This window comes from Ammospiza nelsoni, chromosome 10, assembly GCF_027579445.1.
Source record: "Ammospiza nelsoni isolate bAmmNel1 chromosome 10, bAmmNel1.pri, whole genome shotgun sequence".
NCBI classification, from domain to species: domain Eukaryota; kingdom Metazoa; phylum Chordata; class Aves; order Passeriformes; family Passerellidae; genus Ammospiza; species Ammospiza nelsoni.
In genome coordinates, this window is record NC_080642.1 from 20932034 (window position 1) to 20957608 (window position 25575).

At 45.4% G+C, this 25575-nt stretch overlaps 1 protein-coding gene across 1 annotated transcript in view; it reads left to right on the forward strand.

Moving 5' to 3' along the window:
* RYK (receptor like tyrosine kinase) overlaps positions 1-21979 on the forward strand; it is a 55232-nt gene extending 33253 nt beyond the window's left edge. The window contains exons 10-15 of the mRNA XM_059479582.1: positions 11736-11805; positions 13200-13332; positions 14093-14202; positions 16728-16887; positions 19890-20026; positions 20940-21979. Coding sequence (XP_059335565.1) covers positions 11736-11805; positions 13200-13332; positions 14093-14202; positions 16728-16887; positions 19890-20026; positions 20940-21051 — 722 coding nt within the window. The 3' untranslated portion in view covers positions 21052-21979. The remainder of the gene's footprint in view (positions 1-11735; positions 11806-13199; positions 13333-14092; positions 14203-16727; positions 16888-19889; positions 20027-20939) is intronic.
* Positions 21980-25575: the final 3596 nt, after the last annotated feature.

A 25575-nucleotide genomic window follows, 5' to 3' on the forward strand; every position in this document is an offset into this window, starting at 1 on the left:
AGTATTGCAAATGTCCACATGTCTGTCACATGTATCCCATGTTTATCTTACAAGTATCCTACATGCATCCCTGTGTTACATGTATCCTACATCTGTCCCTTCCTCTGCAATCATCATTTTTGCCAAATTCCCAGTACAGCGGTTGTTTTACCACTTATTTTTGTCATTTCAGTTGGGTGTCTTATTGCCTTTATTTTTTTGATTTTGTTTTTTTTGACAATTTCTATAATTCTTCCTTGCAAAAAAAAAGCCTCTATAAGAATTTCAACTCATTCTGTTTTTGTGGGTTTTTTTTTTTTTGGCCTGGCTATTAATTTTGAAGATACTGATTGGGAAATGCTGAAGCTGCTGTATTTTATTGTTGAATCTTTCTGCCACCCATTTATTCTCTGTTACCTTTAAGGAAAATATGTTGCTTAAAGGAAGGAGCCACCTTGGTCTATTCCTGACACAATCAGATGTTTCTGGTGCTGTTCTCTCTCACATGACATAGAATAATGGAATGGTTTGGGTTGGAAGGGACCTTGAGGATTATCCAGTCCCACCCCTGACCGAGGCAGGGACCCCTTCCCCTATCCCAGGCTGCTCCAAGCCCTGTCCAGCCTGGCCTTGGACACTTCCAGGGATCCAGGAACAGCCACAGCTTCTCTGGGCACCTGTGCCAGGGCCTCAGCACCCTCACAGAGAATTTCTTCCCAATATCTAATCTAATCCTGCTGTCTAGCAGCTTAAATCATGTCCTGTCCCTCCATCCCTTGCCCCAAGTCCCTCTCCAGCTCTCCTGGAGCCCTTTTGGGAGCTCAAAGTTCTCCCTGGATCCTTCTCTTCTCCAGGTGAACACCCCCAGCTCTCCCAGCCTGACTTCTCTTATTTAAAAACAAAAAAAATTGCTTCTTTCTAGTATTTTGGGAACATTTTCTGATGTTTCAGTCCCATTCTGCCTTCTTCTGTTCCCTTTCACTGCCAAACAGTTCTGTCTTTTTTATTTCTTGGCTCTTATTTAATAATAGTTTCTCAAACACTTGGCCCTTGGCACGCGAGCTACTTTTTATAGCACTGGATTAAACAACATAACATTTGTCAAAAGTGATCTTAATTTAGCTGCCTCCCATGACCTCTTATTGAATTGCTTTCCCAAAATGGGACTTCCAATGCACTCCTAAATCCATAATTCTCCCTTAGAGTGGCTTGTGTCTGTGACACATTCATGTCCTATAGGAAAAAAGCTCTTCCTTTGCAGGGAAGGATTCAGCATTCATCACTGTAGAGAATTTCCCAGCATTAAAAAGGATTTGTGTGTAAGAAATGTAGAGTAGGTTTTGTTGATACTTGGGCCTGGGCAGCAGAATTTTGCAAGGAATAAAACCTATACCATCCCCTCTCCTCACAGCAGTGCTGATATTACACAGCTTCATTTTCACACCCTGGCTGTTATTGCTGTGTGTGTGGCTGGGACATGTAATAAGTTGGGAATTTGATCTGGTTGGAAGCAAAAAACCTGCAAAAATTCTCTTGTAACCAGAGTTTTTCCTTGATCTCAGTCATTCTGTGGCCACACACACACTGCTGTTCTGGCACAAGCAGAAGCAGGGCAGGACCATAAAAGCTTGATGGGTATGAGAACCATTAAACTGACTTAAGTATCTCTTTGCTGAAGGCAATAAAGCCTGAGGGTCATGGAAAATAGACAAGGAATAAAGACTTTGTCTGTGGAGTAAAATTATCCCTTCCAAAAGGTATGAGCTGCTCCAGAACTGCCTTGTTTAACCCAGCAGTGTATTCTGAAAGTGATAAAATGAAGCCCAGTGGTGCCCCAAATGTCAGGAAACAATGGGGAGTGGGGGTGGAGTATCCCAGATCTTTGGAAAATGTGAACTGAGGTTCTTTAAGTAGATACTGTGAGGAAGAATAACCTTGAGAGAAAAAACACCTTTTTTTTTTTTCTCACCAGGATCAGAGCTTGAGAAACTGAAGATGCTGTTCTGACATTAGGGGAGTTGTTATGGCTTTAAACCTGGAATTTCAAGAGAATCCTAGAATTATTTGGGTTGGAAGGGACCTTAAAGCCCATCCACTCCCACACCTGCCATGGGCAAGGACACCTTCTTCTAGCTCAAGTTGCTCCAAGCCCCATCCAACCAGGCCTGGGACACTTCCAAGGATGAGGCAGCCACAGCTTCTCTGGGCAACCTGTGCCAGTGTCTGACCTCACAAGGAAGAATAAATAATTAATTTTTAAAAAATTATCTTCCTTATGTCAAATGTAAATCTACCCATTTCCTGTTTAAAACATTGCCCTTTGTCCTGTCCCTGCAAGCTGTGATCAAAAGTCTGTTTCAATATTTCTTACAATCCACAAGCCACAGAAAAGTGTCCTTGGAAAATTTTCTTCTCCAGGCTGAACCTCCTCAGCCCAACAAGTATTACAGGTGGGCCTAGAGTTTGGGTTTGTTGGCTGTTAGAAGAGCTCTGTGCCACTTAGGTGGGTGTCAGGGTTGTGCTGTTCAGGGAGTGGTTTCTGAGTGAAAATCCATGAAGAAAAATCATGCCCTAAGTGCCTGGATCTCTTTTGATGTGTCCCTCCTTCAGCTGTCAGTGTATTACAGCATCCATTCTCTTTGAAGAGGGGTTATTTCCAACACTGTGGGCAGAGGGAGTGTGCTGTCAGTTTTCCCATTTCCTGTGCTGGGGAAGGTGAATGTTGTGGCTGTTGTGCTCATCAGGCAATAGTTCTATCTGTGGGTATTTCCTGCTCTGGAGGGAGAGTGATGGCAGCCTTGTCAGTTTGTCTCTTCCCTGTATTCTTTCCCCTTGGTTAATTGTTGTCCCCAAAGGATCAACAGCACAGGTGATTGACTGCAGTAACTGCAGCAGCATTTCTCACTTTCCTTCCCTGATGTTTCCCAGAGCTCCAGTGAGATGCAGAGCATTGCTATAAACCAGGAGAGTGAAAAAAGTGAGAACAGGATCCTTGATTTCTCTGAACTTTGTGTTTGTTCCCCCTCTGAAGTGATCTGCTCTTAAAGGAGTCAGGAATACATGAAAATGAGAGAGCCTGGACCTGCCTGAGAGGTGGAAGAGCCCATCCAGAGTTTCCTGGAATATTGTGTATTCCCTGTTGTCTCAAGCTGGGATAGAACTTTTAGGTCAGACTCTCAAAGAGCAAGTTTGAGCCTGATTAAGCAATATCAATGCAGGGGGTGAATAGGTTAGAGTGTGCTTGTTCAGCATTATCTGACTGCATTTTCATCTGTCACAGAACTTGGGGTCTTTCATTTGAACACTTCATGAAGTTATTGAAATACTTTTGAAGTGATTCAGTGATTATTTGTTCTGTAGCTCTTAAATTGATGGGGTGTAAAAGTTGGAGATGCTTCTCTTGAAATCTCAACACCACATCTCTTATAAAGACTGGCTGAAGAAGGATTAATCCCTGGGTTTTACTCCAGATCCTTAAAAGAGTTTTTTCTTTCATGGAGCTTTAGTTCACTCTAGGGAGAAAGTTGTAACATGCCTGTGGCAGTGACAAAGTTTCTACGTGCAGGTTCATGAAATAGATGAGTTTATAAGGTTTTTTTAATGCTGTATCATCTGTGTCTGGGTGCCTGAGCCTTCTGATATGTGCAGTGCCTTGTGCCAAGGAGAGCTTCAAAGGAAAATGGATCTCTCTTGGCTTTCTGGAAGCGCTAATAACTTCAGACTGCAAAGATCCCAAGCTTTGGGGGAAAAGTGTGACTTGTTCAGACTGTCCTACATCCTTCATGTTAGCCATACAGCTGTTGTGTTGTCTTTGCACTTTACACTTCCACTGTGTTCATTTGCTAGGCAAGGTGCTCAAAGTCTTAATTACTTTCATGCTTAGATATTTCAGAGGAAAATTCACCTTCATTCTGTCCTCAAACAGACACTGATGAAGACTGAGGATGTGTGTCACTGCCAGCAAGAACAAGGATATGTTATCTAGAATATTTGGGATTTTGGAATCTTTGGATCAACAGAACCTGAATGAGTTCTTTGTTAGAAAGATGAGAGACTTAGCTGGCATTTGCTTTCTTCGTTGTGTTTTTTTGTTTTACAGAAAAATTGGGTTATGAAGGTGGAATGCTTCACTTTCCAATCAGGGGTTTCCAGTCCCTCTCAGTTTTGGGAAGTGTCTCTGATGGCATGTTTCTCCAAGCTGGCATTGCATCTCTTGCCAGGGTTTAACAGATCCCTGCAGCCTTTCTGGGGAATCTTTTAAATCATCTGATGTCAGAGGAGGAAGAAAACACACAAGTTTCACCTTTGATTTAAAGAACACATTGTTTAATGGTGCTTTTCCTGTGAAGGAGAAAATTCTTAGCAAAACAAATGGAATTGTGTTATTCCAGGAACATATGAAGTGAGGGTGAGCTGTGCAGAGCCCTGACTCATTTAGGATGTTCTGGCCAAGGTACACTTTTGGTAAAAACAACACAGTGTGCTGTTCAAGATAACTCAGCTGCTCCCATTTTCGTGTTCTAACCACTTAACATTTTTCTGATGTACAAGGAAGGAGTGTTTGGAAACAGACCATCCATGGAAAGCACTGGAAGCAAAGTGTTGACAAAGGTCAGCTCTTTAAACTTTATTGTTCTACCAACTTTTAACAAACCTTTTGAGTTCTGTCATCTTAGGTCACTAAAAGACTTTCAGCATTCTTAGCTATCTCTGACATTTTACTATTTAGAGTTTTTTAATATATTGCTAGTCTAGTTAAGAGGAGATGTCCCATTCCTGGCAGTGCTCAGGCAGGGTGGACAGGGCTTGGAGCATTGTGATCTAGTGGAAGGTGTCCCTGCCCATGGCAGGAGGTGGAGCTGGATGAGCTTTGAGATCCCTTCCAACCCAAACCATTCCATGGTTGCAACATTGGTGACTCTTTAGGATTTCATTCATTTGGGAAGTGTAGGGATGGAAATCCTGAGAATTCAGGCTGTGCCAAGCAGGAGAAAGCAATTTAAGGGATTTAAGTGAGGACAAGCAGCTCTGTGTTAACCAAGGTGAAGCCTTCTTGTTCACACTCAACAGGTACCAGAACTTGGAGCATCATCCACAGTTGTTCTCATGGGGTTGTGTTTCAACTGATGGCATTTGCTCTTCTGGGCAGTTCATTCTTAAGAAGCACAGCCTTGTGAAAATAGTTCTAAGTTTAAATTTGTACCTTAAACACACAGCATTTGAATTAATTGTTCCAAAGTATTTAATCTTCCAAAATCAGAGTGCAGGATCCTGTTTCTGAAGAGTATAGTTTATGCCAGAAAAATAAATCAAGAGTTACTGCTCATCTGAGCTAAATTCTTGAGTGTCTTTATAAAGGAAGATATTTGAATTTAAAGAATTTGGGATAAGTAGCAAATTTCTGAATATCAGCCTAAAAATGCACTTGATTTGTCAGTTAATCCTAGTAGTAGGATTAGAAGCAGTACAGTATTCTTCAGAAAATACTGAGGGGATGATTTCCAAAGTATTGTACTATATAATTTAAAGATTTGTTATTCCATATGCTAAAAGATACCTGCAGGGCAATTTAATTTACATACAGTTAAAATCTCTACTTGTACATCAGTTTTATTATGTGCTGCCCCTTTACCTTTGGACCAGGACATCAATCATGTCTCTCTTTCCCACTTTCACTTTCACTTACTTAACACTTTCAGGTTCACTTTGAGTTAAATGGATTATTGAACAAAGAGCCTTTTACTTTCTCCTCTTTGCTGCTGCTTCCTGGATTCTGGTGTTACTGTTACACAGGGAACTAAGACTATCCCCAAATCCTGCTTTTCTCTGCCCTTTCTGTGGTTTAAAACTGCATGTGCATTTGTAATGTAGGAAAACCAGAATAGCATTCCCTATTTTAGCAGTGACATGTTGACTCAATCCAAAGATTTATTAAAATTAGGCTTGGATTTGTCAGTGTGAGCTGCTTTGCTTTGCAAAATAAACTCATGTGGTTGATACTTGATGTCTGGATACCAGGATTGGAAGAGAAATCCTGTTCTGTGGAAATTTTATCAGGACTAAGTGCAGTGTCCTGTGTTGTAACCTCTTCTTGCTGTGGTTTGGAACGCATGTCTTACCTTTACAGGAGACTGGAGTTCTGTAGGATGCAGGACTGCCTTGGAAAGCTGGGAGATGTTGAATTTGTGAGAGTGATGACCTGAACACCTCCTGCAGCTCCAAGCTGCAAACAGGAGCACAGTGTGCAGGAGGAAGCATCAGATGCTCCACTTGGCTCTGGCTCACTCCTGGAGCCTTGAAATTTGAAAGCTGAAATATTTTTTATATCTACTTTCCTTTCTGCCTGAGATAAGGCAGGTTGGATCATGACTTCTTGCATTTCCTTCTGGTGAAGGAAAGTTGTGAAGGTTACCTGATAGGGGCATTAAAAATGTCCTGTGCAACAGATGTGAGCACAGGCATTGAATCACTTCCAAGACTTGTGTGGAGGGGTTAAACCAATACTCAGGCAGGCATTCTCTTTGAACTGGGGTGGAATTCTGCCTTGGGAGCAGTTTTACCTAATTAATTGCCATGCAGAAGCAGCAGTAATTAACAAGGATGTGTTGATACTGGGAGCATTTATCACCTGGAGCTGCTCTAGTCCTGCACTCTAAATTCCTGTGACCACTGTGCCTCCCTTTGTGGCTGTCACCCTTCAATAACTGGAGCTTGTGCACTTTGTCATGGGATATTTGGCAAAGCCCACAAGGCTGAAAAGTAATAAGGGTAATAGAAGCTTGTGAAAACAGGCAGGGGTGTAGAAAATGGGCTGTGTAAGTGGTGTGGTGTGGGGGAGTATTACCTTGCAGTATGAAACAGGAGGAAGTTCACAGGAGAACATGCCATTACAAATGGTCCAAAGGTGAGAAAAGCTGCAGGTAAAACATCATCTGAAATATTGCAGTTGGAAGCATTCATCAGAAGCCTTGGAGCTCCTGGCTGTAGCATTTGCAGAGCTGCTTCTGACAGGAGTCTTGAAAGAATCAGCTATTAGTGCCTGTAGTAGGCTGTGAGAGAGTTCAAACGGGACTCAGTTTTGAACCCTGTGGTTACATGGGTTTTCAGGTTCTGCTTTGTCTTCTGAAGAAACAGATTTCAGTGACCATTCTACCGTCAGAAGTCCTTTAAATTGTAGTGCTGCCTGAGAGGAGGTTGTGAGGTGGGTGTCACCCTGTTCTCCCAGGGAACAAGGAACAGGACAAGAAGAAAATTGCCTCAAGTTGCCCCATGAGAAGTTTAGGTTGGATGCTAGAGAAAATTTCTTCCCAGAAAGGGCTGTCCATCCCTGCCACAGCTGCCCAGGGCAGTGGTGGAGTCCCCATTCCTGAAGGGATTTAACGGAGGTGTGGATGTGGCACTTGGGGACATGGGTTAGAAGTGGCTTTGGCAGCACTGGAGGAATGAGTGGACTTGATCTTGGAGGGCTTTTCCAACCTAAAGGATTCTGTGATCCTACTTAAGCTGTGCTTTGCAATTTTGAGGCTCTGGGAGGTCTGACTTCCAAAGTGACTCATGAAAGCACCCAGCTCCTCAGTTCCCCACTGCAATATCCAGGTAATTACTGGTTTTCATCTCTGCTCAGTCCTTTGGGGTGTGGAGTGACTTTTCCTGGTGAAGCAAAGCCTGGTGCCCTGCAGCTGATGAGTGCCTGGTCTCAGAGCAGGCAATTCCCTTCAATTTAGTGTCATCACAGAACTTCCCCAAGATCTCTTCACCTGATGATTCATGTGACTGATGAATGGTAATGAACAAAGATTTTAAAATGAATTTTTGCAGCTGGATTTTAAGAAGTTGGTAAAAATGGAATAGGTGTTTTTCCTCCGCATGAACCAGGCAGGGCCCCAGCACAGAGGGATGTAAAACCAGCAGTGCCAAGAGCCCCATTGTGCCTGGCTGCACACAAATCCTGTGATATCAGGAGATAAACCTGCAGCTCCATCAGAGCTTGGAATCCTGCCTTGTTCTTGCCCTGGGCCTCAGGGCAGGCTTTCACAGCCAGGCTTTTGGGTAAAAGCAGGGCTTGGAGAGCATCTTCCTCTCTGGAATGCATCTACATCTATCTCAGTCTTGGTTTTAAGCACCTTTTTGGTCCTGAGTATCTGGAATATTTCTGGGTGTTAAATTTTCCTCTGAACTCACCTGAATTTGCTGCTCTTTGGTTTCTCAGCTGTTGCTGCATGATCACTTTGTGGAAATCTGGCTGCTCCACATGAGTATCCAACTGCAACTCCATTTGTGGCTGAGCACTGACATGTTCTTAATCACAAATAATGGTAATATCTCAGTTCAGCTTTTTTCAGGGCTTTAAGGAAGTTTTGCAATGAAGCCTTGCCCTGGAGCACTCAACTTAAATTCAAGGCTGTTCCTGGTGCTCAGATTTAATAAAGAGGAGACTGTGACCTCCTCAGTTGTGTCTCCAAGTAGCTGTTGTAATTTCAGAGGTTTCTGGCTCTGTGGGAGGCTTTTCCCCCTCTCCCCTCTGTAGCTGTGTGTGTGGCTGTGCTTGCATCTGACACCTTCATGTTGGGGCAGACAAAAGGAGCCACAAAAGCCCATGGGCTTTTTATTTCTACATCCCATGGTGTGACAGGATCCTTCCCCTTTTCTGTCTGAGTGGCTGCACAAACAGCTCTGAGAAGAAAACAAGGTGTGTGTGCTTACATCACTCAGGGATTGACACAGTTTGGGGAATTTGGGGTTATACATTGGCCCAGGCAGGAAGATGGAATCTGTAGGGTTCATCTCGCTATGTCCTTGGAAAAAGGTCTCAGCAAGCTGGGATTGCTGTGGCACTGGGGCTCTGTTTCTCCTGTCAAAACTAGAAATTGTGGGTTTGCTGGATTGGTTTTAAGGAATTTTAGTAAAGGATGCTCAGATTCACCAAGCCTCCACAACAAAATAATATTGTCAAAATCCCCTTCGTCCTGGTATGTGAAGATGTGTGTGTTGGTTGCTCAAAAGTGGTCATAGTCTACTAACTGTGACAGAGGTCGTTTAACTGAACTATTTCCTTTGTCACTGATGAAAATGCCTTAAAAGGAAGCCTGATTGCAGTGGGGACTGTTGCAGTAGCAGTATTTTGGTGTTCCTTTCCCCCTTTTGACAAGAATAACTCCAAGAAGTGGTGATTAATATTGTGTTTTGAATAATATCTAGTACAAACCCACAATAATCAAATTGTGTGGTGATTCTAAATTGGCACTGGTTTCAACTAGAGGAGAATTAGCTGTGAACACTATTGTTTGTTCTGAGTCTGTTGAATTTGTTGGTGTTGGGTAAGTTTTTTCTATGCAGAAAACAAGGAAATAATATTGATAAGCAAACACAATATGGATGGTGGGACTGTTTCACAAGATAAGATTTCAGTTTCCGTATACACTTGCCTGGGAGTCAATCATCCCTTTGGGTGCCCAACCACTATAACCTGGAGAGAAAACAACACTGACCTGCTGGAAACTTCCCTGAATGCTGGAAAGGGAAAGGCTTTGGCAGAAGAGTCACCATGAGGAGATGAATGGGTGCATTGTCCAAACCAGCCTGACTCGTTCTGTAGATCTTAAACCCACTCTTAAACTATCTCTGATTTAAAGCTTCAAATTATTGCTTGATGGCTCTTATAATTAAAAGCAAACCAGTTCAGCAAGCACAGGGCCAGAGAGTGTGTGAGGAGTTAATCTGCTTAAATTCACACCCAGGAATCTCTTTCCTGCCTTCCTCATGTGCTGGGTGAAGAGGTTGAGGTCTTTGGGCCCTGTAGTTACTGCTGAAGCTCTGTACAGGTAACCTGCTCCTCTGACTTCTCAGAATCTGCTTTTCCACCTCAATTTTTAATGCTGGCTTTTAGAACTGCCTGATTCAGTCATTCAGGGCTGTGTAACTTTGTTTTAATGTAGGATCTTAGTTTTTCTTTCCTCTTTCCAAGCCTTTTGCATCTGTCTTGTACATAATTGAATCCATCAAGTGTCCAGCCCATAGGGCTTCTGTTGTAGTGCAGACCAGAGACTTCAGCTGGCCATGGCTTCAGTGTGTCCTGCACTGTAGGAACCTGTTTGTACCATCCCCACATACAGAGTTGTTATCCAATAGAAGGGAATCACAGATTTGTTTGTGTTGGAAAGAACTTCTAAGACCATCGAGTCCAGTCATCCTCCCAGCACTGCCAAGGCCACCACTGACCCATGTCCTCAAGTGCCACATCCACACAGATTTAAACCCCTCCAGACTCAAATCCTCAACCAGTGCCCCAGGCAGCCTGTTCCAATGTCTGACCATCCTTTCTGTCAGTAAATATTCCCCAATATCCAGTTTGAACCTTCCCTGGTGCAGCTCAAAGCTGTTTCCTCTCATCCTGTCCTATTCCCTGGGAGCAGAGCCCTACCACGCCCAGCTGTCCCCTCCTGTCAGGAGTTGTGCAGAGCCACAAAGTCCCCCCTGAGCCTCCTTTTCTCCAGGCTGAGCCCCTTTTCAGCTCTCTCAGCCTCTCCTGGTGCTCCATTCCCTTCCCCAGCTCCATTCCCTTCCCTGGAGAAGCTCCAGCCTCTCAAAGTCCCTGTAGTGAAGGGCCCAAAAGCACTGGCTGATACATCCCATAATATACCACAATTGTCACTAATTTAGTGGCACCTCTGAGCTTCTGCAGAATGCTCCCATCACTCTTCACTCAGCCAGAGTCCTGTTTCCTTTTGCAGGGCTGAGGCTCAGTTAGGAAAGGGTGTCAGGGCTGTACAGGGGGCAGGATCAGACCTTGGAGGAGGGAAAAGAGCAGAGGATTTCTTGCCTATTCTTCCTCCCAGGGCAGTAAAGCCTTGGCTTGACTCATCCAGGACATGTAAATTCCCCCTGGTGCAGCAAGGAGAGTTCCTTGGGCTGTGCTGGGCTCTCCTGTGCCAGCTCCCTGCCAGAACTAGTCCCAGCATGAGGGAAACACCAAAAATGCTCCCAGGTGTGAGGGGGGTGGGATTGGGAGAGCTCCTGTTGATGTCTCCTTGTGTTTCCCTGGAGGTTCTTGCCACCAAGGGGGGAAAAATACCCCAAATACACAAAGAGTGGTGGGAAAGGGGTTCCAAGCACCACCTGTGCTTCTGCTTTGGGTTATTGGATTTATCACAGGTGCCTGAATTTTGGCTGGCAGCAGTGGTTTTATTTATTTATTCATTTGAAAAGGTGGGGGAGAGAGCAGCAAACAGTTCTAAGGTTACCAAGAGTCAAGTGTGTCAAGCAAGAGAGCAAGGAAATAAGTGAATGTAGACATAAACAGCCTCCAGCCATGTGGCAGTAAACACAACTGTACCTGGAGTGGTAACTCAGCAGCAAAGCGTCCCTTGGAGCACATTTGTGCTTGGGAACATTTGGCCCATCCCATTTCTTCCATGGGCACCAGTCCTGTGCAGGATGAGACCCCACTGCCCAGTGCAGCTGCCTTGTGCCTGCCCAGGAGCTGTCAGGAAGTGCAGAACCAGAGCCTGTCAGCCCCTGGAATGTGCTTGGTTTCCTTTCTGGGCTTGACCCCACTCCTTAAAGCAGAAATGAGCCTCAGAACTTGGCCTTGAACTTTTCTTTCTCTAAGTGCTTTTTCTAAGTGCCATTTTAAGAAAGGAGGCAAACAAGTTCTGTTCGTGCTCAAGTGACCTTAAGTGACTTTCAGATCTGGACTGAATTTTAATTAATGTGTTGATTTGTTTCCAAGGTTTATCTGTGCTTCCTTTTTCCCTCAGATCAAGCCTCGGAGGTGCAGGTGACAATGATGCTGACAGAAAGCTGTAAACTCAGAGGGCTTCACCACAGGTAGGGTGACAAATCCATGTCACTGTGAGGTGGGAGTACCTGGGTAAAGATCCCTGGGGAGAAGAAGCTGTTTGCTGGGAATTCAGCAGCACTTCTGTAGAATTATGAAATGCCAGGGTGGCTTGGATGGGACCTTAAAGCTCATCCATGGGCAGGGACACATTCCACTATCCCAGGTTGCTCCAAGCCCTGTCCAACTTAGCCTTGGACACTTCCAGGGATCCAGGACCAGCCACAGCTGCTCTGGGCACCCTGTGCCAAGGCTTTGCCACCCTCACAGGGAAGAATTTCTTCCCAACATCCCATCCATCCCTATCTGGCAGCAGGAAGCCATTTTCCCTTGTGCTGTCCCTCCATTCCTCATTCCAAGTCCCTCTCCAGCTCTCCTGGAGCCCCTTTAGGCACTGGAAAGGACTCTGAGGTCTCCCTGATCCTTCTCCAGGCTGGACATTCCCAGCCTTATATAATAAAGGCCTTGCCTAAAATACAGGAGTAGCAGGTTTTTGGTGAAACATACCTAAAATAGAAACAAAATGAACTTGCCCTGCTCTCATCATTCCAAATGAGCTGTTGTCCTCCCTTTTATAAGTCAAGCTTTTAAAAAATAGTCCAAAAAGCTTTTCTTCCCTACACTGCCTATAAAGCTGGGACCCTCATGGGTCTCCAGAGCTGATGGATGTGACACCTGTGTGTGAGAAATTTTCAGGAAAGAGTAAGAAAATTCAAAATTAAAAAAAGTGGTTAGTTGTTGGTGACTTTTACTAGTGGTATTCAATGGAAAAACACAGGTGTTTTAAAAAGTGATTAATGGAAAATGAAACTGTGTCCAGTTTGGTTTGAGTTTCTATGAATTTGCATGTGTACATATATTATATATTATATTTCTTCTAAGGAAGTTGTGCAGAGACACTGCAGCATGGGGATTACCTGAGCCACAAAAATCTTGGAAAGGCCCTTAAAGTGGCTGATCCAGAACTAAAACTTTCTGTTCTGTTACTTTGCAGTGGATCAAACATGACGTTCTGACTTTTTTTTGTTTAAATGCTGTAGGGCAAGTATGTGTTTTATATCTGTAATAGATTTAGAATGCTGCACCTCCCAGTTTAGGATATAGCACTTGTGTGTCTTCACCTGTATTCACAACAATTTATGTCAGCCCTCTTGGACCAAGTGAAAACATTTGGAGGGTTCTTCATAATGGGAAAGAAGTCAAATATTTCATTTATTAAAAGTGCTGTCTAGGGCTTCAGTTAATTGGACATATTGTGCTCTGCAATTCCTAATACAAGATTAAATGCTTTCATGTTGAATTAATTTTATTGCTGTGTTTAGGAATCAAAATTATTTTAATCAAATTTCAGTTCGATAACATCAGGAATTTCTCTCTTTTCCAGGAATCTGCTGCCTATCACTCATGTCTGTATAGAGGAGGGAGAGAAACCAATGGTGCTGCTGCCCTACATGAACTGGGGGAACCTTAAACTCTTCCTGAGACAGTGCAAATTGGTGGAGGCCAACAATCCTCAGGTACCCTTGGGCATGTGGGACTTCGTGCCCATTAAACCTCCATTTGCTCTGAGTTTGTGCCACCAGAGGAATGGTTGTGGCACTCTCCTGTTCAATGGGATCCAGGAGAGCTGCAGAGGTGGCTCCCCAGCAAGTGTTTGCCTTGTTTCCCACCAGGAAAAGTTTATCCTGGGTGTTCAGAGGGCAGGAAGCTGTCACCTCTCATTAGGGTAGGAGCTCAATCAATGCATCCTAAAATTATAGCAACAAATAGAGAAAATTGTGGATTAAATTAAGGGGAGTGGTGTATGGAGAAATTGCAGATTTACTGATACTGCTTTTGGTATCCCAAGCTATAAATACAGGCAAGATTTTAATTATGATGGGACTGTGAAGTTGCAAAAGGAGCTGAAGCCTTTGATGCTGGTTTTGGAGAGCAACAAGGATTTTGACTGTGCTGCTCCCTGGAATTAGCTGGTTTCCAGAGAAACAAAGTGAAAAAGGTGTGGGAAGGGATAAAATGGACCATTTTTACCTATGTCCACTTCCAATCAAAGGAAAAGTAGGTACAAAGAGTGAGGCACTTGCAAGATGGAAGTATTTTCCCTTGGCATGTCAAAAAAAGAAGTTAAAATTTCGAGCAAGGCACCATCATGAGTGCCCATAGGTGGTCGTGTCTGTGGGGAGTGGAAGGGGAGGGGGCACTGGGACACAGCAAACCCAATAACCCTGCAGGTGCTGGGCTGGAGGGGCTGATGGCTGCTGCTCTGGGCTCTTGCAGGCGATTTCCCAGCAGGATCTGGTACACATGGCCATCCAGATTGCCTGTGGGATGAGCTACCTGGCCAGGAGGGAGGTCATCCACAAAGACCTGGCTGCAAGGAACTGTGTGTAAGTACTGTCCCCTCTGCAGCTCCCTGCACTCAGCCTCAGCTCCCTTTCAAAATGCAGGGGTGGGGTCTCTGGTGTAGTCAGTGAAGTTGTTTTTCCCCAAAGCAAGGGGAACCAGGAGTTGTGGTTCTAAAGGATGCAGAACATCCTCTCTGTAAATGCTTCAGCTGGGTTTGACTATCACTTTTTCAAAGGCTTGAAAAGAGTTAAAGTTTCCTTTCAACTTTAATAAAAACTTAGAATATCTTTGACAGTTTATCAATGGATAGATTTTTGTTTTAGGCTGGTTTTCTTCATTTTTTCTCCTCAAAAACTGAGTTAAAGACTTAGTTTGTTGGTAGATTTCTTAGTTGCCGAATGATGGATAGATACAAATGTTCTCTGGAATGGCAGGAATGCCAAAGAGGGGTTTGAGACCAACTTCAGGCTGGAATACACTCCAAAATGTAGAAGTAGAGATGTTTGGTGGCCTTCTAGGAACCTCATCACTTAGTCACCACCATCTCTGCTCTTGTGCCCTGTAAGGGTGCTCAGTGTGATGACAGATCCTGTTCCTAATTCCTATTGCTGTTCCTCACTGCTGAGCACATTGAGGAGGAAGTGGGGCCACAAGAGACAGAGATCACAAACATCAGGGAATCACAAACATCAGGGACATCCTTTGGAGCTTCATGTTTGGAAAGATAAAGAGGTGCCAGTAGCCAAGGTCCCCTGAAGGACTTTGTTCCACCAGCCCCTCTTTGTTCCCCAGGTTTGCTCTGGGTGGTGAAAGGCTGGGAAGTGCATCGGACCCATCTCCTAATTTTGGGAAGGGAGCCAAGATTCCAGTGATCTTGGCAGGTTTAAGGGAGGAAATGCTTGTGGTCTCATGTGCCCATGGCTCAGCCAGGTCCAATTACAGTGGACATGTGGGTTACACAAGTCAGGGCTGTCTAATTGCTGGGGAATTGCCCTTTGCATTGCATTTGCTTTCCACAGGTCTTCTAGGAAATTCTCTGAACTCTTAAAAATGACTAGATAGGAAATTTCCTGTTGTGTAAATTTTGAGGATAATGAACTGGACTGAAAGTGCATAGGGAAAAAAAAAAGATATCTGGGATAGTAAAGAGAGAAAAACACAGAAAGACCATTTATATTTCATTTTTCTCATCAAAATAATTGCCAAGATGAGAAGACAACAAAAACCAGTTTGTTACAATACCCCCACCCCAATGTTCCTTCTGTATATTTGTCATACAATGTTGAAGCCAACATCTTTGCCATATTCTGAAGTCAGCTGTTTATGAGAACACTGAACTTTATTGCACACAGTTTTAAGTTCAAAGAGTTTGAATCACACCCCAGAGGGGGCAAATTCTCTCTGCTATTTTGAGTCATCTTTTCTTGATTAAAGTAAGTTTCCCTTTGTACCCTATTTCTGACAAGCATCAATATCTGTTGTGGAGGGAATAAAGAGTTTTTCAGCAGATGGCTTGATGGGAGACATGCTTTTGGGCCACAAAGGGTACTGGTTGGTTACAGATATTAAATTTCTGGCTCTTTCTTTGCTTAGGTCTTTGCCTCATTATTGCCACAGAGGTACTAGAGCTACGAAGTGTTTAATTGCCCTGATAGGGGATCTCCAAAAGAGCAGGAGTAACTTGAGGCAGTTACTTCTTTGCTTTAACAGTATTTTCTTGCACTTGTAAGTGTTTGGTTTTATTTAATCAAGCCTGCTGATTTTTCTAGTGCTTATCAGTTGGCACAGAATAAACTGGTGCTGTGATAATGTTTGCTAATCACAGAGTAAGCGTGTCTTGATGCAGGAGAGTGCCAGTGTTCGAGCTGTGGATTAGCAGTCCCCAGTGAGTGCTGAGTGTGGCCCTCGGGGCTGGGCAGAGCTGTGGGGTTGCTGACCTATTGGAATATTACCAATATAGCCAGAAGGGATGTGCTTGAGCTTGTCTGGCCCTTGCTGCTGAAGCAAATAGGGGCACTGTGGTGTTTCACCCTAGTGACACTTTTGGCTAGCTGGATGCTGCAGCTGGGTGCTTGGAGGCAAGTCCAGGCATGCAGGAGCTCAGGTTTCCCTCTGATGGAGAAGATTTAAGGTGATGGTGAAGGAAAGGAGTTGGGTTTTGCTAGAGGGCTTCAATGCAGAGCTTTATTCTGGCCCACAGGCCTCTGAATCCAGCAACAGCTCCAACAGAACTCCCTGAACCGTGTGGTTGCTGTTCATTTTAACCTTGAGGAGAGGGGGAGGGAAGGTGTAAGGAGCCACCAACCAGGTACAGGGGAGGAGGTCTCAAGGGACAAAGGACACTTGGATGGCCCAATGCCCCCACAGGGGTAGGGAGCATCCTTTGAATCTGCCCAATCACCCAACGCCCTTCTGGAATGCCAGGGTTAACAGACAGTGCTCAGCAGGGGTCAGGGTGGGAAAGGAGAGGTGACTGACACACCTGGGAGGGATCAGCAGGGGAGGAACCAGGGTTCTGAGGCAAATCCTGAAATCACAACCCTGATGTGCTGTTCTCTGTGCCCAGCATCGACGATGCCCTGCAGGTGAAGATCACGGACAACGCGCTGTCGCGGGACCTGTTCCCCATGGACTATCACTGCCTGGGGGACAACGAGAACAGGCCCGTGCGCTGGATGGCCCTGGAGAGCCTGGTCAACAATGAATTCTCCAGTGCCAGTGATGTGGTGAGGCTTTTTTTCCTGGAAATGTGTTTTGATGACATTTTGCTCTTTTTTCAGTTGCTGGAGAATCACAGAATCCCAGAATGGTTGGGATTGAAAGGGACCTTTAAAGCCCATTTAATTCCACCCCCGCCATGAACAGGGACACCTTCCACTGTCCCAGGTTGCTCTAAGACCTGTCCAACCTGGCCTGGAACTCTTCCAGGGATGAGGCAGCCACAGCTGCTCTGAGCACACTGTGCACAGCAGAGGTGCCCCTTGCTCCCTGTTCCTTTGGAAGTGCAAGCAAGGAACACACTCAAATTCAGGGAGCTGCACTAGGACTGCTTTTCGTAAAGTATCTCAAGTTGGAAGGGACCCACAGGGATATCCAGTCCAGCTCCTGGCCCTGCACAGACACCCCAGCAATCCCAAATGCTGCTGGAGCTCTGGCAGCCTTGGGGCTGTGCCCATTCCCTGGGGATCCTGTTCTGTGCCCCAGCACCCTCTGGAAGTCAAGGTGGGCACCCATTCCTTAGCCATTCCTCACCGTGTGCTCTGTCTGGTCAGCACAAATCTGCTCAGGCACAGCTTTCCTTGATAAATCCACGCTGGCTGTTCCCAGATATCCCTGATAATGAGCTCCCTGACATGAGCAGGAGCTGGTGTTTGACTCTGTGGCCCACAGTCCCCCAAATCCCAGCTCTTCCAGAGAATTCCTTCATTCCAGTGGCCAGGAACCTCTCCCAGCTGAGGTGACCTTTCAGAGATAAGAGCAGTGTTGCAGTGACCTCAGCCTGTTCCCTATGATGCATCCCATCCAGGATAGTGGTCTGATGCCAGTTTGAGAAATTTTAGAGAGTTCTGGTGGCTTTTTCCCTCCATGGTCTCTGTACTAGTGCTGGAGCCATGTAAACAAGGAAAAGAAGGAAGGAAGGGAAGGTGCCAGTTGTGCTGCACATGTGTATTCATTGGAAAACACATGGGGGCTTGTGTTAGATCCAACCTAAAGACAGAAGAGGAAATGGAAGTTGCCTGTAAAAGCATGTTTTTAGAGAGCTAAATGAACTCAATCAAATGGTGGGGTTTTTTTATTTTTACATTTTTTTAAAAACCTGGGACATGAAAGCAATTACTGTTTGTGAGAACTGGGAAATCAAAGCTTATGTAACAGCAGCAGTGAGATGTAGAATTTTATTAGGATGAGTAAATCTCATTATTGTAACCATTTTTGAAAACTCCAATGCAATTCAGCATTTTTTCCAGTCCATTTTAACCAGAAGTACTTTTTTCATTGCTTAGGGATAAATGCCACCCACCTTTTAACACCCAATTCTAACTGCAGACACATGGCCATTTGAGTTGTGTAGAGTTCAAAAGTGAACTGGGTGTAGTTTTTCTGGGTGTAGAAAACACCATGTGCCCTAAATATCAGCTTTGCATCTACCTGGACTCCTTTCACAAAAAGCTGATGTCAGATGTTTTTGTGGGTTTGGTAGGAACAAACCCAGTGATCCATTGCATGTAACAGGGAATGGGTGATGAAGTCTGGTACAAACAGTGTCTGTGTCTGCAGGGATGCCAGGGGATGTGTTCCAGGCTTGCTTTTTGGATGACTTTCTTTCAAATGTGTTTGCTGGCTTGAAACTTTCCCAATAAAGTGTTGCTCCCCTGCCAGCAGCTCTATCAGTCAGCCAGAGTGTAGGAAAACAAACCACCATTCCTGCTGAATCTTAATTCCCTGTTTTTCCTGCTGTGGCACATGAAACTCTGCATCTCTTCATGCCATCTCTATGCAGCTTCCTATGGAATTAGAACAGCTGTATTCCCAGAGTGGTTTTGCTTGAATCACTCTCTATTTTATCTTCATGATCACCCCTTGTCCCTCAGCAGTCTTCTCCACTGCAGCTAAAAGGGGCTTTATTTCCTTTGGTGGCTGTTTGAGCACATCTGTGCTCTGCCCTTCCCGCCTGAAAATATCCCTTCCCTAAGGCTTGGGTCAAGGCAGTGAGTGGGATTTCTCTTGATTAAAACAAGAATTGTGTGAGCCATGCATGATTGTGCCCCTTTTTAATGAATGATGATGTGGAGCTTGAGTAGTGAGTCAGGAGCGTGCCGTATCAGCCCCATCTCTGTTTGGTCTCGTGGCTCTCTGGATACCAGATAATAAATCATTTTCCTTGTACTCTGCTTGTATGTGGATTCATAGATGGATTTTTCATCACTTCAAGCTCCTTCTGGCAAGGGTTGCCAGATGAATGTGTTGAATGCTGATTGTCAGATTTACTGAGGTGAAATCTCCTTTTTTTTTTTTCCGAGTCCTATTCCTGAACATACTCTCCAAATATACAGATGATTTGGAATAAAAAAATTATAATTTCATTTCTGATCCTTTGAATTTTGCAGACTTTTTTGAGGATTTTCAAGGCATTTTGAAGAAGTAAAGTATAACAAAAAATAATCATTAAATGATTATCTCCTATATATTTGTTTTTTTACACTTTACTTCTTTTTAAAGAAGTAAAGTGTAAACCAACAAATATATAGGAGACAATCATTTAATGTTCACTAATCTAGATGTAGGTGTTCTGTAATTTCATGTTAAAGAAATGCATGATTTTTAGCACTGATATCTTCGTGCAGTAAGATTTTAAGTTTGTAGAATCACAGGTTGGTTTGGGATGGGAGGAACCTTAAGACCATCTGGATCCCACTCCCTGCCATGGGGCAGGGACACCTTCCACTATGCCAGGTTGCTCCAAGCCCCATGCAGCCTGACCATGGGGCAGGGATGGGGCAGCCACAGCTTTTCTGTGCAATTTATCACCAATTCTGTGATTTTTTCATTAGCCCAGTTCAAGCCATGTTGAATTTGGTTATATATAGAGCATTCATGCAAAGCTTTCTTACTGTGTGTAATTGTCTTGGACAGCAATCCTCCTCACAGCTAGCTTTGTGGCCTGGCTGGAGGAGCTCTGGGGGTTCAGCACGTTGTGTTAATGCTCCTTTGCACTGTTCCTTTGCAGTGGGCCTTTGGGGTGACCCTGTGGGAGCTGATGACCCTGGGCCAGACCCCGTACGTGGACATCGACCCCTTCGAGATGGCAGCTTATTTAAAGGATGGCTATCGGATAGCTCAGCCCATCAACTGCCCCGATGAACTGTGAGTGCCTCTGTGGGGGAGGACAAACGTGCTGCTTTCTGCTTGGGGTGCTGAGCCAGGCTGCCCAAGGACAGAGCCAGGGCTGCCTTTTCTTGCCTGATTGTTCTGCCTGGCAGACAAAGCCTGGGGTGAACATTGCTGGTGGAACTCTGGCTCTGCGGTGCCCAGCAGCAGAAGGAAGTGGAGCTGATGGAGCCAGTCCAGAAAAGGCCATGGAGATATTCTGATGGCTGGAGCCCCTTCTGCTCTGGGAATGTTCAGCCTGGACCAGACAAGTGTTCAGCCTAGACCTGGGAGAACTTAGAGGCCCTTCCAGTGCCTAAACAGGCTCCAGAAGAGCTGGAGAGGGACTTGGGACAAAGGGTAGAGTGACAGGACACAGGGAATGGCTTCCCACTGCAGAGGGCAGGGTTAGATGGGATATTGGGAAGGAATTCTTCCCTGTGAGGGTGCTGAGGCTCTGGCACAGGGTGCCCAGAGAAGCTGTGGCTGCCCCTGAATCCCTGGAAGTGTTCCAGGACAACTTGGACAGGGCTTGGAGCAGCCTGGGATAGTGGGAGGAGTCCCTGCCCCTGGCAGGGGTGGGACTGGGTAATCTTCAAGGTCCCTTCCAACCCAAACCATTCCATGCTTTTATAGCAGTTGAGCGATTTCCAGTGAATTCTCTACTGCTCCTTCCTGGATTGCCATGGGTTAAATCCTAAATCAAGCCAGGACCTCTGGTGACAGCCCCTTTGCTCATCATACCAGATGTCCATCCTTGGAAGGAGCTGTTCATCATTATGAGCCATAAGATCCAGAGCTCCTTGTCTCTCTCTGGCTGCTCAGCCAGCTTCCCAGTGCCAGATGCTGCTTTGCCTTTCAGGCTGGGGCTGTGGCTGCCTGGCTGACTCCATGTGCCTCTGTGTTGCAGGTTTGCTGTGATGGCCTGCTGTTGGGCCCTAGATCCTGAGGAGAGACCCAAGTTTCAGCAGCTGGTGCAATGTCTCACTGAATTCCACGCAGCGTTGGGAGCCTACGTCTGAAACAGCAGCAGAAGATGGAATTCCCTGCCTGGGAGAAGCCATGGCATCCACCTGCAGCTCCTTGCATCCCTTGGACTCACACACATGATGTGTATAAAGCAACACTACAGGGAGAAAGCACTTCTTCCAAAACACTGTGCCTTAGAATGCCTTAGTAGTCTCAAGTTTTTTTTGTAAGACCTCTTGGTGTTGAATATTTTCTAGATATCACTTTTGCTAAGTTAAATTGAGACCTTTTGGTTTGTCATCAGGATTTGTAAAGTGTAGAGATAGTGAACTGAAACATGAGATTTGGATGGACTTTGCACTCTGACAGCAGACACATGATTTTTTCAGAAGGGTTTATGGAACTGGTAGAAAAGTGAGGAGAGGGGAAATGAAAAAAACACACTGCAGAAAATTTTCCCTGCTTTTAAAAAAAATGTTGAAACTGAATCTTTCTGACCAGCTCTAGTGTTTGTACTTGTATGTATCTGGAATAGCTTTTTAGTATCAACTTCTTCTATTTTGAGACAACAGCACATTATGGTTGGATCCACACATCTTTCTTACCTTTTTAACCCATTCACAAATGTTCTTTGGAAAAGCTGGTCTTCAGGATACAACATCTCCTTTCTAAAGTGATGATGTAAAAGTGATCCCAGTTTACCTCATACAGAGAGTGGTGAAAGGGGGGTAAGAATGGTGCCCCTGCTTTCACATCCAAGGATTTTTTAGATGGTTTTATGTGCTAACTAAAGGCCTTCAGAGAAGAGCCAGAGCAGCCCCTGTGTGGGAGTCTGTCACCTCAGGCTTCTGCCCTGCAGTTTCTCTTGTTCAAAAAGGTACTGGTTGTTTTTTATGGGCTTTTATGGCCTGAAATGGGCTTAAATATATAAATATATATTTGTAAAGACACTTGCAGAGTAAAGAATGTTTTTCTATTACACCTAACGTGAAAGCTTGGTCCCTCACCTTGCCCTGTGTGTGGATTGTGCAGGTTGGTGGTGGTTAGGTTGGGGTTGGCAGGAAGAGAAGGTGGATTACCTGCCTCCCAGTGGAACTGATAGCTGAGACTTCAGGAATTATCCTGCTGCCTTCCTTAACCCAGAGATCCAATCCACCCCAGGTTGTTTTGAACATTGCTTAAGAGGACTGAACATGTTTTTTCAGCAAGATGTGTGATAGATTCAAGCTTTTTATATATGTAACAAAGTTGCTTGCAGGATAGCTCCTGGTTCTCCTGGTGAACTGCAGACTGCATCCTCTGCCTGGTGGCCCCATGAGGAGGGCTGTGCTTCAGCACAGTTTGGGACATGAAAAGTTGGATTTTGTCTCTCACCATCTGCAGCTGAGCACCCGCTGCCTTGAGTGTTTGTGCAAGTGCAGGGGTGGGTCATTGCCCTGACAGGCTCTGGAGCCACTGCAGTGTTTTAGGAGACTGCTGTGCAAGTATGAGCAGCTGGATTTGGCTGGCTCATGCAGATGTGCAGCTTCTGTTCCTTCCAGAGTTGTCAGCCTTGCTGAAGACAATTAATCATCTCAGAGGATTAATGAGGCAAAGCTTTGTGTGTGGTCCATGTCCCTCAAAACACCAGAGCTTTCCTGTCTGTACTCCAGGGTTTGTTACCTGTGGCCAGTGACCCAAGCCTTGCTTTATCCTGGAAGGAAATTTTCCTGCTGGCTCAAGTTTGGGCACGCTGTGATGGGCTGTGCTTGCCTGACAGAATTGGAACTGGTTTTGTTTGGCTGAGTTTGGAGTGGCTGAGTCTGGGGACAGCAGCAGGGCCTTGGGTGTGTGGTCTCTCCATTCTGACCTGGGGAACTGGTACCAGTGGCAGGACTTGACAGTGACGTGGGTGTTGAAGTCAGCAGTGGCAGTTCCGACACCCAGGTCGGTGTTCAAACAGGATCTGTGGAGATCACAGCTCTGAAAGTGAGGTTGGAGAACAGCCCAGGGTGAAAATGATCCACCTCTCCTCTGTGCCCAGAGTCACATGCACACAGGATGTGCATTGTGCAAGTTCTGCTCACACCCCAGGGCTGTCACAGGTGACATCTGACCACGATGGGCTGGACGTGGCTCAGGGATGTGCTGCACCTGAACCTGCTTGACTCGGAGCTGTGGGAGCAGGAAATGTGTCAGCTCTCCCTTCCCCGGGCTGCTTTTCCCTGCCTTCATCCACTGGGAGAGATGGGAGACTGGGAAGTGGTTCAGCACAGCTTAGGGTACAGATACAACTCTTCATTTTGGAAATTTGCTTTCGTTTAATCGGGGTTCATCTACAGGATAAGGGTGCTGGGCCACCTGCTCCACCCAGGGCAATGGTGGAGTCCCCATCCCTGGAAGTGTTCAGAAAGCAGGTGTATGTGGCACTTGATGGTACAGTTTGTTGTGTAGGGGGACACAGCATGGATAAATGAAGGTGGTACAGAATGTAATCTTATCCCTGAAAGAGTTGCAGCTGAGCCGATTACTAAAGATTAGGAGCAGGCCTGATGTTAACAGGTCACAGCTGTAGCCAATAAGAAGAAGAGTGTTATAAAAGAGTGGATTGGTGGGAACTGGAGTCAGTTGGCTGCTGCAAGGACCAGGAACAGTCAGTGCTTAGAGGAGATGCCTGTGAGAAACTTCAAGGAGGTACAAAACTCTGGCCATATGGAACCCTTGCACTATAATGATAATAGAACTCTTGATATATAAGACAACATTGTTGGGCACATTGGGCTCTGGCCAAAGGTTGGACTCAGTGATCTTGGAGGTCTTGTAATGACCAAGGAGGTCTTGGAGGTCCCGATGATTCAAGGCTTTGAGCACAGGCATTCTGCTGATAGGCAGAGCTACCTTGAGTAGATTCCTTGCAGGAATTTGTTGTACCTAAGACTGCAGGGATTTTGCTGCCTGTGCGGTACCAGGCACAGGGCTTTTGGGAAAACTCTTGAGGAGCAGATAACTTGGGTCAAAGGTTGGAAAGACAGACTTCCTGGAAGGAGAACATTGTTGGTAACTTGTAGTCTTAAAGTATGTGGAGAAGTCTCAGTGTGACCCTGGGAAGAGCTGGATGGAGCATGGCTCAGAGGTGAGGCAAGGAGATGAAGAGCAGAAAGCTGTGGTTACACAAAAGAAGAAGTTAGGAAGATTGTGGCAAGAAGTCAAAATGAGGCAAGAAGGAGTAAAAGGCAAAAGGTGTGGAGCATTAACTTGGTGGCTTTGGTGGAAAGCCAGCTGAAGGACAGGGTGGGATAGATTTCCCTTTGAGGACAGAGGGCAGAGTTCTTGGGTGGACTCAGGTGGAGGAGTGATCCCTCTGGAGTGAAGAGAAGGATCAAACCATGGGGAGAGGAGAAGGCTGAGAGCAGACAGGGCTTCCTAAGTGATGGGTTGAGAGCTGTGGGGCTGTTCAGGGAGAGGAAGGGCGCCTGGGAAACAACACTCGGAGAATGGCTGCTCTGTGGTTTTTCCATGTATCTCAAGACACCTTGGAGGATCAAAACGCTTTCCTTGTTCAGCCTCAAGTCCTTTGTTTCTTTTGTTTTGTAGCTGTGTCCAGATTGGCAGCAAAGGGTGAGACTGAAATGGCAAAAGAAGGTGGGAGTTAAGAGGTGACCTTGTTTTATTTATTTTCTTCCTTGGAGTTTGACACTTGCAATCAGCATCCCAGAGTGTTCAACAGCCTTTGTGGTGGGATCTGAGAAGGCTTCCAGCTCTTCTGTTTGCAAAGACTCCTGTGCTGTGTGCTCTAAACTACAGCATGGAAAGGTCAGCTGGTGCTTGTCAGAGGTAAGTGGAAATACTGCCAAAATGGTGGAATTCCTCTCAGGGCATTGAGTTTAAATATTTTTTGTGATAGCTGATGGATGGGAATCATTTAGAAGAAAAGGAAGATTTAAAACAATAAGGAGAAAAAGTCACCAGTCCAAGTGTCAGTGTTAAAACTCTCACCTGGCACATGAAGGGTGTCCATGCAATCCCATTGGGAAGCAGCCCACTTGGAGTGTTTTGTGCCCTCACATCAGGTATTTTTTCAGCACAGCACATGTGCAAAATGACCCATGGATTTTGAGTTCTTGAGGCTGTGGTAATTCAGCTTGAGGAATCCCTGCTGTTTGATCTCAGCACAGGAATTTCAGTGAGGAGCCATTGGAAGAAATGAATGTGTTTAAAATAAGCAAAAGAGTTCTGAGAAACTGGTGTGAAGCATCCAAGTAGTTCCACTGGCACCACAGAATGCCTGATAAGGAGTCAGCCTGGCAGCTGGAATCTGTGGAGCTGCTGGGGGAGTGAAGCACTTCATGCCCTGGCACATCCAGGCTCTTCCAACCTGATAAGGACACCCATGGGCTCCACACAGTGATGCTCCTGGTAACTGCTGCTTCCTCTTGGGTGAGGATGTGGAAAACCTGCCTTTGCTCTGGGAGTGCCTTGCAAATATCAGATGGAAGTGGCATTGCTGAGAGGGAGTGTTTTGGGGTGGAGGGAATGTGCTTTATTCCTGATGGCTCACCCCATTCCTGCAGGGACCGTGCTGTGCCTGTCCTGACCTT